Source organism: Palaemon carinicauda, chromosome 2, assembly GCF_036898095.1.
Source record: "Palaemon carinicauda isolate YSFRI2023 chromosome 2, ASM3689809v2, whole genome shotgun sequence".
NCBI lineage: Eukaryota > Metazoa > Arthropoda > Malacostraca > Decapoda > Palaemonidae > Palaemon > Palaemon carinicauda.
Genome location: NC_090726.1, coordinates 98,447,585 through 98,463,671, shown reverse-complemented (window position 1 = coordinate 98,463,671; position 16,087 = coordinate 98,447,585). Strand labels below are relative to the sequence as shown.

Here is a 16,087-nt window from a genome sequence, read left to right as displayed (position 1 = left end):
GGTAGTGGCTTTAGAAGCACCTCACTGGTCAAAGAGCAGTTGGTTTCCTCTCCTCCTCGAGTTGAAACTCCGTCCCTTCCGGATCCCATTCCCCAAACTGACCCAAATAGTCCAAACTCACACTGTGTCAGATTCCTCAAGGATAGCCAAAACCCTAACTTTGTGGACTTCATGAAGTTTGCAGCTCGTAGAGACGCGAACATTGACCCGGAAAATGTCCTCTTCATAGAATCAGACAAAAGGAACTCTACAATTCGTCAATATGATTCGGCTGTTAAGAAACTAGCAGATTTCCTAAGGAATTCAGACCATACTTGTATGACTCCTAATTTAGCCATCTCCTTCTTTAGGTCCATATTTGACAAAGGCCTAGCAGCTAGCACTATAACCACCATCAAGTCAGCTTTGAAGAAAATCTTCCTTGTTGGGTTTAACATTAACCTAGCGGATTCCTATTTCTCATCTATTCCAAAAGCATGTGCTAGGCTTCGACCTTCAGTTCGTCCACAAAAGGTCTCTTGGTCTCTGAACGATGTCCTCAAACTTGCGTCAGACACGGACAATGAATCCTGCTCCTATATCACTCTTCTTAGGAAGACTTTATTTCTAACGGCTTTGGCCTCGGGTGCTAGAATCTCAGAACTAGCAGCTCTCTCACGAAACTCAGAAAACATAGATTTCCTCCCTTCAGGTGAAGTACTTCTTTCTCCAGCCAGAGCTTTCCTAGCTAAAAATGAGGACCCACAAAATAGGTGGTCCCCTTGGAAGATTATTCCTCTTCCCCAAGATACTTCTCTGTGTCCAGTCACTACTCTCAGGGCCTTTTTAGCTAGAACTGCCACCCGCTCGTCTGGCCCCTTGTTTATCAGGGAACAGGGAGGTACTATTTCCATTCAAGGCATTAGACAACAAATATCCTACTTCATTAAACAAGCTAATCCGGAATCATTTCCCCATGCTCATGATATCCGGTCAGTAGCTACCTCCATCAATTACTTCCAAAATATGGATTTTGATGACCTTAAAAAATACATGGGTTGGAAATCTCCTATGGTTTTCAAACGCCACTATCTAAAGAATTTACAGGCCCTTAAATACCCAACGGTTGCAGCTGGGAGTCTTATCTCTCCCCATTAATCTCTTGTTCTTCCTTTCATCCATCTCTTCTCTTCTCCCTCCTACCTGCCACTCGCACCACGTCGCCGCTCTCCTGGGTAGTTCGTTAGCCCTAAGATTATTACCATGTTTAATTCCTATGGTTTTTAACTATTATTGTGTTTACCGTTTCTTTAGTGCTTGGATATTCTTAGCCATGTAAGTTTTGTTGCATATTGTACTCTGATACTTGGATGCTTCCTTGTTATCATACTGTATTTATTTAGCCTTGCGTTCACTATATCCTTTAGCTAGTTTGTAATTTTATGCTTACTTACCTTATTATATTATATTATTTTTGTTACATGGTGTTTATCTCTCTCCTCATTATGTTACTATTTTTATTAGGCTTGGAAGGCATTCTCTGGTACATTTTCACCGGGCATCACAGGTCGACCCAGAAAAGGGATTTTGACGAAGGAAAAATCTATTTCTGGGGAGAGACCTGTGACGCCCGGTGAAACCCTTCCCTGTTATTTTTGTACGATCCCACCCTTTCCTTTCCAAGTCATTTGTTCTTACAGAAGGATGTCCTAGAGGGCGCTCGCGTCGGGTGTCGGTGGCGTGGCTCAAGTGTGGTATCTAGGGCCTCTGTTATGGCCCTTCCCTTTGATGAAGGAATTATCTAAATGGAAGACAGCCTGTGAATAGTGGCTTTCACATGCCCCTGCTTTATACACGACACCCACATGGTGCTCGCACGAGGGTAGTAACCTCTGCATTCCATGCTTTTATCTTTCTCTAGTATATTTGGAAGGTTTATATCAGAAAAGTGTAAAGAAGGACCATTTTCACCGGGTATCACAGGTCTCTCCCCAGAAATAGATTTTTCCTTCGTCAAAATCCTTTTTTTACAATCTTCTCAGAAGACCAACTCGATATAGTATTTATTTCATTAAAAACACTACATGCTAAATTAAGCACAAGGCCAACATATGAATTAGGAATTCAGACGTGATCATAAATGGGATATTTTTGTCTACCAAAACCTCAGCGAACTCTTTCCATTCCACTGCTGCTTTCTTTCTTTTTACCCCTAGACTCTAGTTGAACTATCTATTATAACAAACTAAATTTGTTCTTACTGTTCTTTTGAATCTGGTCTCACAGTCCATGTTACCATTCCAACAAAAATGCTTTACTATCACTTAGTGGTGTTACTCATCATAAAACACTCTTCCACTTCTTCACTATGAACTTTTATGAATGTTTTGAAGCAAGACTCCTATTACATTTGAACATTGAATCCTTAGCCTCTTCTTTGATACCATCTATTTCAATCAATACTTTGACCTTTATTCATTCCTACCACCCACACATCATTCAAAAAGGCCCTTTTCCATATTATACCATTCCTGTCATCATTATCTTGGTTCTGTATAGAATTAATTTAAATTATGGTGTCCCTTCTACATAAACTCTAATTTTCTGAAAAAAAATTTCATTTTCCTCTAATTCTTCTGTAACACCAGGTCACCTACAGACAGTGGTTAGCAGGGGTGGTACTTTCCACATTCTTTGATAGTTTCTTTTATTAATACATAGAAGTTAAAGGCATTGTTTTTTGATGGGCAAACATTCATCTCAAATTTCTGCACACATCTATCAGACTAAACCTTTAAATCTTTTATTATGAAATACTGTAAAATAGAGCTAACCTAAGCACATGCTTGATGAAGTTACATGGAACTTTTGTCCTAACAATACTTACTTAATTGCTGTCTTATTACACTGTCCAGCATTTTATAGTACTGTCTTTCGACAGCACATGCTGCTTTAGACTACAACGTTCATGATATGATTCTAAGACTAAACTACACAAAACTGGACTAAACTGGAAAAGAAGAGGCAAAAAAATAAAAAAAAGATAAAAAAAATACAAAAGCTTCTAGAGGAATATAAAAACACTTATTGTAAGACACTATGGATTTTATTATAACTTCAAGAAATTATCAAATGGCTCTTTAATAAAGATATGACTAATACTAAAGTATTTCAATAAGCCAATCCTTCATATTATTCATAAGGATAATTTGCTTCACCTTTTACCAATTTTAATAGCTTACACTTATCTCTAGTAATGCTAAATCTCACTACTACATTTTCAAGACAAAGCCAGGTCCACTGGATATAGCAGCTCCCAAGAAGAACCCCCTGGCTGCCAATTCGTCATCACCATCACCCTGGAAGAAAGGTAAAATCTCTCTTCACATCATTATATCTTGTCTTAATAAATTATAATAGATACATCTTATTAGGAAAAACCTGTTAATTTAAATATAAATCAGGAACTTATTCATAAATATAGTAAAAAATTTGGAAGAGTTATAAATATAAACTAAAAAGTGTAAGATTGCCATCACAGGCTTTACACCTAAAAAATCACATTTTCAATAGATTTGTATGTTTTCTAGCCATACAAGCCAGAGACCTTTAAATAGGAGTATAACTTTAGTGAAATTGAAACAGCCATTAAGGTCTTAACAAGGTAAAATGGTTGGCTGCCGGTGGTGGGGAAGCCCTGCCCACCAAACAGGTAGTGTTACCCTCATCTTGAGCTAAGACCTAGGAATTGCAAGTGGGTTGAGGCGGGTAGTGCAACTTGAAGCTCTCAGGTTTGTATGGTTAGGAATAATATGAAAGGCTTCAAAAATTTTAGATTTGTTTCTATGAATAATACAAACCTTCAACCTTTAAATACAAGACTTATCTTAAAGAGGTGTGGAAGTCTCTATTTGACTAAACTGGCTGGTTTTACTGACCCAGTTAAAGTTAATGTATTTTAGTCTCATAACAGAACAAGAGTCAGGACTCATGTTTAACCTCCTAACTACATGAGCATAAAAATATTTGAGATGTTAGGCTAGGCCTCTAATACAGTAAGAACTAGTAGACGGTTTTAAGATAATCTAAATTCTTTAGGATTGAGTGTCCGAATGTACAGAAGTGGCATTATATGATCCGTGGGAATGCATATATTCTCTCCATCCTTCCCTATGTAGAGCAGGGGAAGATACTTTAATACAAACATATGCAAAGAAAAGGTACCTGTACTCTGTTGAGGGGCTTATTGGCAGCAATCATCCAGTCCAACTTCATAACGGCTACGACCCCAGGGAGAGTAAGAAAATGTGAAAAAGGGCCAGGCCAGACATTCTTGGACTTATATTTAAGACAAGATGCTTCTTGTCCAATGAGGGAGCTATAGGCTCGCTACACAACATAGAGGCAAGTGTGGAGCCAATTCCTCTGACTTCATGTGTTCGTGCTTTCGAAGTAACACTTGGGGTTCGATACAGAGCAGGGTAAGCCTGTTTGAAGGTTTCAAGAAACCAGAAGACCTTATTCTTGGATATCGGCTTTTTCACCCTACCAGGGCTAACGAATAACATTTGTGTTCTGGTCTGAAGCTCTGAGTTCTCTCAGGGTAACACCATAGCACCCTTACAGGACAGTGAAGTAGGTCCATCCAATTACTATAGTCTATTTTTTATAGCGGTGCATATTTGCACTGAGTCACAGGGGTGCCCTTTTAGCTCGGAAAGGTTCCTGATACCTGATTGGTCGGAAGTATTTTTGTCCGAACACCTTCATTGTTCTCGAATGATTACCAAGTAATGTGAATCGATACTTATTTATTAACCTATATTTCTCCATCATATATATGTTTTGTCAATAAACAATGTTAAAGAATAAATATATCATAAAGAATCGTCTTGGTAAGTCTAAATTTAATAACACAATCCGCCGAAGTCAATGACAGCAGCTTGTTTTCGGATGCACGCTTTGTAATTTTGTAATTTCTCACATATTTTAACACAAATTGCGATAAATTACACTCAGCATAAGTTAAACATGTTATTATAAACTTTCTTTGAATACCAGAATTTACCAAAAACATGGAATTAATAAAACCCGATATTTGTGAAAACTTATGGGGAGGTGAAAGAACAGCCTGTAGCGGCCTGGCGGAAAAACGATCCCTTCTGACTCGTAGACGCAGTTTGTTTTTTCTTTCGTAATATAGTTCGGCCTATTCCTTTCAGTTTAATCATTGCCTTTCGTATTATTTTGCTTAGTATTTTCCCACATTCCTGTTCCTCACCTAATATCTATCTATTTTCCCCGATATCCCTTCTTTCATATAGGCCTATGTGATATCCGCACTACGATTCCTTATGTTTTGTACCTTACGTCAGTAAGTATGTAAATAATAATAACATAAATTTTATGCTGTGTAGCAAGTATAACCTATTCTGTAAACCTGATATTAAACATAGTATTTTTTTATTCCCGCCTCTTCACTATTTTAATGAGACTAGCACACGCTTCCCTTCAAGCCATCACTTTCGACAGAGGATAAGAAATAAGGAACCGTAGTGGGGATATCCCATATATGAAAGTAGGGATATCGGGGAAAATAGATAGATATTAGGTGAGGAACAGGAATGTGGGAAAATACTAAGAGAGACAATGCAAGACTATTTAAACTGAAAGGAATAGGCCGAACTATATTACGAAAGAAAAAAAAAACTACGTCTACGAGCCAGAAGGGATCGTTTTCCCGCCAGGCCGCTATAGGCTGTTCTTTTACCTCCCCATAAGTTTTCACAAATATCGGGTTTTATTAATTCCATGTTTTTGGTAAATTCTGGTATTCAAAGAAAGTTTATAATAACATGTTTAACTTATGCTGAGTGTAATTTATCCCAATTTGTGTTAAAATATGTGAGAAATTACAAAATTACAAAGTGTGCATCCGAAAACAAGCTGCTGTCGTTGACTTCGGCGGATTGTGTTATTAAATTAGACTTACCAAGACGATTCTTTATAATATATTTATTCTTTAACATTGTTTATTGACAAAACATATATATGATGGAGAAATATAGGTTAATAAATAAGTTTCGATTCACATTACTTGGTAATCATTCGAGAACAATGAAGGTGTTCGGACAAAAATACTTCCGACCAATCAGGTGTCAGGAACCTTTCCGAGCTAAAAGGGCACCCCTGTGAGTAAGTGCAAATATGCACCGCTATAAAAAATAGAGTATAGTAGTAACTAGAAAGTAGGAGATTGAGAGGGACTTGGACCTTGGATCATAGATTACTGGGTTTAGTGTCTTGGCTACAAACTCTGGAAAAAAGGTCATAGAGACCTCCTTCCAACCCTTGGAATTATTAATGGTATACATAACAAAATGACATGCAGTTCACTTCCCATTTCTGTTGAGGCTGGAGTCGGTAAGAACACTGTCTTAAGTGTCAAACACACGTCTGATCCTCTTGTGACATCCCAGGCTGGGGGTCTGAGTCCTTTTTAGGGACACGACTGCTCAAAGCTTCTCATCAGCATGGACAGTTCCCACAATGATGAGGTCCAGGCCTTTCAGTCGGAAAACTTAGCTCTATGCTGAGCAGTAGCCTTTTACCGCTGAGACTGAGAAGAGTTCCTCTTAGCGAAGGTAGATCAGGAAATCGGCGATGAATTGCAGATAGGCTTCAACCGAAGAAGTATCCTGTTTATGACACCAATCACAGAAGATGGTGCACTTTCCCTAGTCGACAACTGCAAATGATTTACAGAGATATCCAGATATCTCCTGTGCAGTGCCTAACAAAGAGCTTTTTGCCTCAGGAGATGCTGGATACTCTCCACCCATGAAGTGACACGAAGTTCACCGAGTTGTAGAACTCTACATATGCAACTAACAAAGAAGGTTGACCCATTGAGGGTAACTCTACTGGTACCTCGACCAGGAGCATCAGCAAAATTGGAAACAATTTGGTGTGTGCCCATTTGGGAGCCACCAGGTCATTTGATGATTATTTGACTAATCAGGAAAAAGGGTGGAAAGGCATGAGTGTTGTTCAGGTTGTCTTAGGTATGTTGAAATATCTTCCAATGCTGCAAAGGGGTTTGGATCTTGTGAACAGAACACTGGAGGTAGAGGTAGGGACCACACTGTTCCTACTATGTGCCCCTGATGGCTGAGAGAGAGTGATAGGACATTGCTCTTGCCAGGAATGTATTTTGCTGGGAGATCTATTGCATTGTAACACACCGAAGTGTGTGCCTACTTTGTCAATTCACAGACAAGTTAGGATATCGTCTCTCCTTGCTTGTTAATGTAAGCTACTACGGTAGTGTTGTCGCTCATAAATGCTACAGAATGTCCTATCAAACTCTGTTGAAAAGACTGTAGGGCGAGGAGAGGAGCTCGTATTTTCAGCAGGTTGATATGCAGGCTCCTTTTATTTTTGGACTAAGTCTTCTGGCAGTCTTGTTCCACAGGTGTGCCCGCCCCCCATTTTCATGAGTCTATGAACAACTATTTACATAGTGGAGTAACATTACCAATTTTCCAACAAGTGCTAAAAGCTCCTCTTCTTGCTAACTTGCGCAAAATAAAAGATAACTTTGGAGCTACGAAATCTGTAGTCTTTATATAAAATACAGGAAATATACCATTTAGGTCTACACCTCCATAAGCATCAGGGTCCATCAACAGAGCTTTAATTTCATGAGACTGAAAAGCTAAACTAGTGAGTGACAGAGCCATCTGGTTTAAGTAAAGGAGGAACTGTTACATCTACACCAAAGAGTGCAGATTCAAATGTAGCGCTCCACTCGTGTTCCTGGGTTGTACCAAAAAGGGATTCTTTTATGGTTAAATTGTATTCCTTTTCAGCTGAAGCATAGACTGCGCAAAATCTCTAGGCTGCGTATAGTTATTCCAAGTCAAATCTGATCTGTTACCCTTCAAAGGTGATAGGCTTCCTGCTTCTCCAAATAAGCATGTCTATAATCATCACTGAACCATGGTTTGTCTTTGACTACCTTACCGCACGAGAAGGGATACGCCTATCAATTATGTTGACTAGATTCTCCTTCAAAGGAACAACAGGATCAACACTACTATACAACTGAGACCAATTTAGGCCAAAAAGATCACTCAAAATTCTATTCCAGTCAACTTGAGATTTCATATAAATCTTACATGAATATGATACATCCAGGACAGGCTAATCAGTCTTCACAACTAATGTAATCAATGTATGATTCGATGTCCCAACGGGATAACCAACCTTACTTGTTATAATGCCTGGGGAGTTGGTGTCTGGAGGTCCAAACAGTTAACCGACCTTTGAGTTGCTTAACTTATGATTTGCTCACAGCCTGATTCAGAAGCAAAGTCCAAAGCTCTTAAACCAAGGCAATCAGCAGGAGAAACAGAATTTAACCACTCCCTATGGTAAGCATTGAAATCACAAAGACAAAATAGGCCTTTCTATCGTCTTCTTGTATCTTAGCCATAATGGTAAGAAGACAATCAAAGATAGAATCATCCATGTCTAGATTCTGGTAGATTGAAAACTAATAAAAGTAGATATGCCTTCCACAAACTTTTATTACCTGAATCTCCTGACATCCACATTCATAGCAAGATTTATGAGAAGCAGGGTACCCAGTCTTAATATATACTGCCATTCCCATGGCCCTAGGAATGCCATCCCATTTTAAAATTAATGGCTTCTTAAAATCAGTTTTAAGGAGCCCAGATGAGTACCTCATATTAGGAACCAAAGTTTCTGAGCACAAAAGAATATCATACTGTCTGGACACAACTATAAGGTCTTGAATATTTCCATGAAGACCATGAACATTGCAATACAGTAGACGGCACTGACAAAATCTAGGACTACTGGTCCAAGATTTTACTCTATGTCTCTGGAGAGCATAAGAATTAATGGTAATAAAAAAAGATGCATTATACATGAAAACTAATTTAACAAGAATGCTAAAAAAAATAACATGCACAGAAATATAAATACAATGATTGATAAAGCCCATACAATATAGATAAAAAGTCGAAAAAACTGGTCAACATGGCGGAGCAGATACACCATGCAAGGCTAAATACCCTCCATGATAGCCACTTCAATCGAAGGGAGGACAGTAAGGATGGTTTTGAAAAGAAAAAGAAACAGATAAGGGAAAGACAACCTCTCAATAAACCACCAGGCATCTATGGCTCTTATATTAAGGCTGCCCAACACACCATTTCAAAAATAAAATGAGAAAAAAACAATAAGATAGAATAGTGTGCCTAAGTGTACCCTCAAGCAAGAGAACTCTAACCCAAGACAGTTGGAAGACTATGGTGCAGAGGTTATGGCCGTACCCAAGACTAGAGAATGATGGTTTATTTGATTTTGGAATTTCTTTCTCCTAGAGAAGCTGCTTACCATAGCTGAATAGTCTCTTCTACCATTACCAAAAGAAAAGTAGCCACTGAACAATTATAATGCAGTAGTTCATCTCCACTTTAAGGATGAATTGTTTGGTAACCTCATTGTTGTCATGTGTGTTCGGACACAGGAGAATGTGTAAAGAATATAACAGAATGTTCTGTGTATGCACAGGCAAAGGAAAAATAAGCCGTAAACAGAGAGGGAGGGGTCCAATGGAGTACTGTCTGGCCAGTCAAAGGCCTCAATAACTCTCAAGGAATAGTATCTCTACGGGTGGTTGGTTATCTGGCCAACCTACTGCCATAATTACATTAACACATTACATGAGTTGGGAACATAGTAATCTGTGTAATTCATTTCACAATACAATTAGCTCTCCTTATCCACAGTTATTACATTCCAGCCCCTCTCATGGGTAATGAATTTTATGGATAATAGAAGACCATAATCTTTTTGGTTTGGTTTACAGTTTGTAAGTAACCCTTTAAGTACAGTAATCATACTTTAAATGTACAACATAATACAGCAATGAATAGGCTTTAGTGTAATAACACAGAAAAGTGCATAAAAATCTTGTACAAGAAATATTAATATTCCAAACTATCTCTTTCATACCATGTGCAGTGCTGTGTATGCCTTTTAATGCAATCTACGTTAAACTGTTCAGTACAAAAAATGCTAATACTGTATACAGTCAGACCTCGATTATCGCGACGATTAGGTTACAGACACAGTTGCGCGAAGGGAAAGTTCGCGAATAAATGTTACGCTAGGGTGGGCTAGCTCCTAACCTAAAAAGTCACTGCCCCTTGCCACAAGCGGGTGCCAGAGCTGATGAATAACACAGCAAATACTGCCTAATAGTTTTAATTTGGTTTCTACAACAGTTTATAATCATATGTACAGTGTACAGGACATCTGCACACGTGTACACTATGTGCTGGATACAGTAAGGTTACAGTACATTATTGCGCTAAGGTAAAGTTTACGGAGTCGTCATCATTCCCTTACTGTTCTGTATAGCAAAAGTTATTCCTTTCTAGTAATACTGTACTGTAACCTATTACTCACTGATACTGTAATGTATATTACTGTAATATATGTACAGTAATACTACTGCAGTCCAGCTTAACTGTACTTAGAACTTACTGTAAACGTTCGGTGTTTTCATTCAGACGACTGTAGCCTACGCCGCTCCTCTAGATGCATGACGCAACTCGTGTGTTGTCTCTTGTGCAGTGTTATCTATGGTTTCTTAAACAGAAATACAGCTTATTTCATAAACTAAAAACTTGAATATCTTGATAATAATTATTTCTTTTAAATAAACAAAATCTGTGCATTCGATTACTTTCCATCATCTGCTTCTCTCTCTCTCTCTCTCTCTCTTTCTCTCTCTCTCTCTCTCTCTCTCTCTCATATTCGATTTCGCTTAGGGCTCGGCCAGACAAGCGCGATGAGCGGCGAGGTTAGCGGCATGACTCGGCGGCAAGCCAGCGACAAAATGTTAGGTGGCCACACCTGAACCGCAACACCTCTCTTGCCTCCTACACTCCCAGTCCCAGCTTTCGAGGATAGCCTTCCTCGTAAACATGACGATGGTGTTTGAGTAGGAAATTACCTCCGATTGAAAATCGTTATCTTAATCTGAACTATAAATTACACATGAGTCTTGATTCACGATTTTAATAAACAGAGAAGGGAAATTAAGTTAATTTTGAAATTAATGTTGCCAGTCTCGTTAGGGCCCGGCCAGACCAAAGCGCGTTGAGCGGCGAGGTTAGCGGCATGACTCGGCGGCAAGCCAGCAACATAATGTTGGGTGGCCACACCGGAACCGCCACACTCGCTTGCCTCCTCACTCCCAGCTGATAGCCTTCCTCGTAAACATGACGATGGTGTTGAGTAGGAAATTACTTCCGATTGAAAATCGTTATTTTAATCTGGACTATAAATTAAACAAGAGTCTGGATTCACAATTTTAATAAACAGAGAAGGGAAAATAAGTTAATTTTGAAATTAATGTTGCCAGTCTCGTTTGTACGGCGACAGATTTAATGAGTATCTGCATATTTCACAAGTCTTTAGATTCATTGATGGGAACATCCTTCCTGGATTCAGACTCAAAAAAACAAACGTCGAACTGTAGACAACCTCAATCTCTCTCTTACCAGCTATTATAATTGCTTCAGATATGATAAAGTTCACGAAAAATCATTGTCCCTTACATTCCAGAATTAACTAGCATTTGCATAAGATATATTGTTTAAATGTACATACGATTCTTTTCACATTTAAATTTTCTCTAAATATATATATATATATATATATATATATATATAAAACTAAATGGTGATTAAATAGGTTGCAAAGCACAAAAAAGCGTAGGCCTACCCACTATTTTATTACCATCCATTTGCAGTTGATTGCCATAACTTCCATTTATTTATTCCATTTTTGCTCTCCGAAACACCTCCCAATAAATTGTTGATTAGTAATGGATGGAAACGAACAATTGAACGCGTACCCCTTCAGGAACTGATGAAAAATGGCGTAATCTTGGGTGAAGACGCTCAAGCCGGCGCGATTTTTTAAAACATGAAATATAGTCTGGCGGCAACTGCAGCGGCTTGAGGCTTCCCGCGTCTCCTATCTGGCCACCTACATAAGATACTTAAGGTTTCAATTATCAGCTGGAACCTCTTGCCGCTAACCTCCCCGCTTGCCGCGCTTGGTTTGGCCGGGCCCTTAGTACGGCGACAGATTTAATGAATATCTGCATATATCACGTCTTTTGATTCTTTGATGGCAACATCCTTCCTGGATTCAGGCTCAAAAAAACAAACGTCGAACTATAGACAACCTCAATCTCTCTCTTACCAGGTATTATAATTGCTTCAAATATGATAAAGTTCACGAAAAATCATTGTCCCTTTCATTCCAGAATTAACTAGCATTTGCATATGATATATTGTTTGAATGTACATACGATTCTTTTCACATTTGAAATTTCTCTATATCTTACACACACACACACACACACATATATATATATATATGTATATATATGCATGTATATATATATATATATACATATATATATATATATACACACACATATATATATATATATATAGTGTATATATATGTGTGTGTATATATATATATATATAGTGTATATATATATATGTGTGTGTATATATATATATATATACACACACATATATATATACACTATATATATATATATATATATAAACTAAATGGTGATTAAATAGGTTGCAAAGCACAAAAAAGCGTAGGCCTACCCACTATTTTAATACCATCCATTTGCAGTTGATTGCCATAACTTCCATTTATTTAATTTATTTTTGCTCTCCGAAACACCTCCCAAAAAATTGTTGCTTAATAATGGCTGGAAACGAACAATTGAACGCGTACCCCTTCAGGAACTGATGAAAAATGGCGTAATCTTGGGTGAAGACGCTCGAACAGCCGCGATTTTTTAAAACATGAAACATAGTCTGGCGGCAGCTGCAGCGGCTGGAGGCTTCCTGCGCCTCCTATCTTGCCACCTGCATAAGATACCTAAGGTTTCAATTTGCCGCGGGAACCTCTTGCCGCTAACCTCGCTGCTAGCCGCGCTTGGTCTGGCCGGGCCCTAAGTCTCTATTGAGGCTTTATAATCAAGCACCACAGAGCTAAAAACTATAAAATAAAACAAAAGCACATAAATGTTTTATTAAACCACAATCAACTATTTAAATAGTAGTTTTCTAGAATGGAATAATACTTCCGAAACGAAATCGAACATTGAGAGAGAGAGAGAGAGAGAGAGAGAGAGATTGTGGTTTAATAAAACATTTATGTGCTTTTGTTTTATTATATAGTTTTTAGCTCTGTGGTGCTTGATTATAAAGCCTCAATAGAGACTTAGCAAAGAAACAAAGATTTCATTTATTAGAGAGAGAGAGAGAGAGAGAGAGAGAGAGAGAGAGAGAGAGAGAATTTCTCTCTCTCTCTCTCTCTCTGTAATAAATGAAATCTTTGTTTCTTTGGTAAGTCTGTATTGAGGCTTTTTGGGCTCAAGCCATGGCGTCCTGATGGAAGGTTCCTTTTTGGTAGCTTCCTTGGGTATATCACTACTAAATATTCCCAGAGAATTTAACCACAGGTTATCACAGAATTCTAACTTCTGGAGCGAGTATCCTAAAGGTTTCCCTTTTAAGACATCGTATATCAACAGGGGACGCATGTATTAACGCGCCACACAGCTATCTACACCCCAAACAGAGTTAACACTTCAGTGTGTAGGGGCGGAGAATAGCTGGGGAGCCGTTCCACAGCTAATCTCGTTCGTGGCTACTTTTGGTACTCGAGACGTAAACAAACGGGCGCCATTGCTAAATGACGTCACGTCCGTCCTCATCCTTCTTCTAGTAGCTTGCCTGCTAAGACGGATTTTCCCTTGTGTATTTTCATCAGCTTGCATCTTCGCTATGTCGCTACCTTCGGCCTCGCCTTCTTCTGGAAAGTTGAGTACAAGGTTCCAGTATTGTTTAAATAAGCTCTGGCCGTAAAGTAACTTTTACTTTTCGAGATATTTGATGTTTTGTGGCAGAGCTGTGCCTCGACCGGACCGGCCATTTTATGGCGTCGCTGTTGTTTTACATGCCTTATTTAGATAGCCTCAACAGCGTTTTCCGGCTTCATTAACTAATCGATACTATTAGTTATTTAGTCTTCATAGCTAGGAACTTTTATATCGTGTTTTGACGCTTTATCGGTCATCAACTGACCCCATACCAGTTGGCTAGTATAGCCCCTAGGCCAGAGCGCCTATATCAGTGTTCATGCATGATATTTATCAGTGATCCTAGGTTTATTTATGAAGATAGTGGCATTATTTTACAATACTATTGACTGTGATGCAAGTGTTTTCGCCTTCAGGGACCATATAAGGGACAGGTTAGATAGTGTGTCTTTCTAATCTAACCTACAAGTAGGACCCCTATATGCTTCCTTCATCCCCTGCCTTAGGGCACCCCCTCTGTGTAGCCTTGCTCCCCCTACCACGTAAGGGGATCAAGCTCATATCAGAGTATTATATCGCTTCTCTGTCCTCCCTAAGGGAATGATCCCCCCTTAGGGTTGCGTCCGAGAATGAGGAACGGCTAGTCCTTCCTCTATTGCTGGGGCTAGGTCTCCGACCTTTCCTGCAATAGCGATACGTCTTCCATCCTTCCTAGTTCAGGGTGTGACATCCCTGCTCTAGGTTAGGTTTTGGAAGGGTTAGTTCTGTACCTTGCTGAAACGATACCCATACACCGTTTTCAGACAGGCTGCCTTACCTTAGGCTAGGGAGTGTCCTCCCTTCCTTGGTGGCCGCTCTGGTACAGAACCCCCTCCACAGAAGACCCTTCTCTTCTCCCCTCCCCACCTATCTCTTGTATGGCCTAGCCTATACTTAGGTTAGTCTATACCCATCTGTCCCCTGTCCTACAACTCCTCCCTAGGGTGGAGTGGTAGGGCTACCTTGAGCTCCTGTGTGCAGTCCGCTCTGGTACATATACCCTTCATAGTGTCCTATGGGGTTAGCCACTAGATGCGTTCTGTCTACAGGGGTTCTCCCCCCTCTTGGGTGTTCCCTGCCCTCCCTTGGGCTCCCTTAGCTCCCGGTCCTCTGCGGCCCCCGCTTCTGGGTGATAGGGCTAGCCTCTATCATGGGTACACCCACTCAGGTGGGATGTCTTGGGGTCCGTGGCCGGACCCCTACATCCCCCCTTCTGTCTCTTTCTCTATCCTGGTGCCGGTCCCTTGCCGCCTCTACTGTCGGTGATACCCACCTCCTACCTTGGTGACTTACCCCTTACCCTCTGCGCCGCCAGTCCCCCGCGTGCCGGGGGATTGCCGCCTGCCGCCGGCGCCTAGCCGATGGCCTTCCCTCCTTCCTCATAGCCTCAGTCGTCCGTCCACCGGCCGGCCCCCGGAGTGCCGGCATCCACTGCCGGCACTCCGGTTCTGCTATAACCATCCTTGTCCCTGTCACCAAGTCGGCTACCTCCGGCTGCCGGAGCCGCCGCTCCCTGCCGGCGGCCACCACCCTGGTATTACTCTTGACTTCTATATTGTCTTCCTTAATGCCAGAAACTCTGCTGGAGCAGCCTCCGGCGTGCCGGCGGTCTGCCGGAGCCTTCCGGAGGCGTCAAGACGACTTGCACCCCCTTCTACTAGCTATCATCTGATGTTGATAGCCCTACATCGCAACCAGATGACTTGATTACGTAAATGGATTGGTATTATCTTACCGTTCTATTAGTAACCATGCTGTCTTCTTGCATATCACAGATTTCCAGCATGCTGTGTGTATCTTAGCACGGCTGGTTGCTGGAAACCGTTACCCTATGGGATCTTCTAGTTCCCAATTCTAGAGTCTGAGTGGCCTCAGTCCTAGCCTTATATCCTTGACAATTTCCAATAGAATTCCCACTGCCCTACGGGCATTCCATGTTGAATTCTATCCTGTGCCTTCGGTCACAGCAGATTGTCTATGGATGAAGGTCACGGTAACCAGCCGGGCGGGTTACACGGAGTATGTATCTATCTCCTTCTTTCCGCCCATTCTCTGTGCATCACACTTAAATGTTAAGTTAAAATTAATCAATTAATATTT

At 40.2% G+C, this 16,087-nt stretch overlaps 1 protein-coding gene across 4 annotated transcripts in view; it reads right to left on the bottom strand.

Annotated features, from left to right (window-relative positions):
- Positions 1-3,069: 3,069 nt before the first annotated feature.
- The window catches only part of Pitslre (cyclin dependent kinase 11B pitslre), a 769,596-nt gene continuing 756,578 nt past the window's right edge, over positions 3,070-16,087 (bottom strand). For all 4 annotated transcript variants that reach the window (XM_068357118.1, XM_068357131.1, XM_068357124.1 and 1 more), the window contains one exon: positions 3,070-3,338. In XM_068357118.1, the coding sequence (XP_068213219.1) occupies positions 3,252-3,338 (87 nt within the window). In that variant the 3' untranslated portion in view covers positions 3,070-3,251. The remainder of the gene's footprint in view (positions 3,339-16,087) is intronic.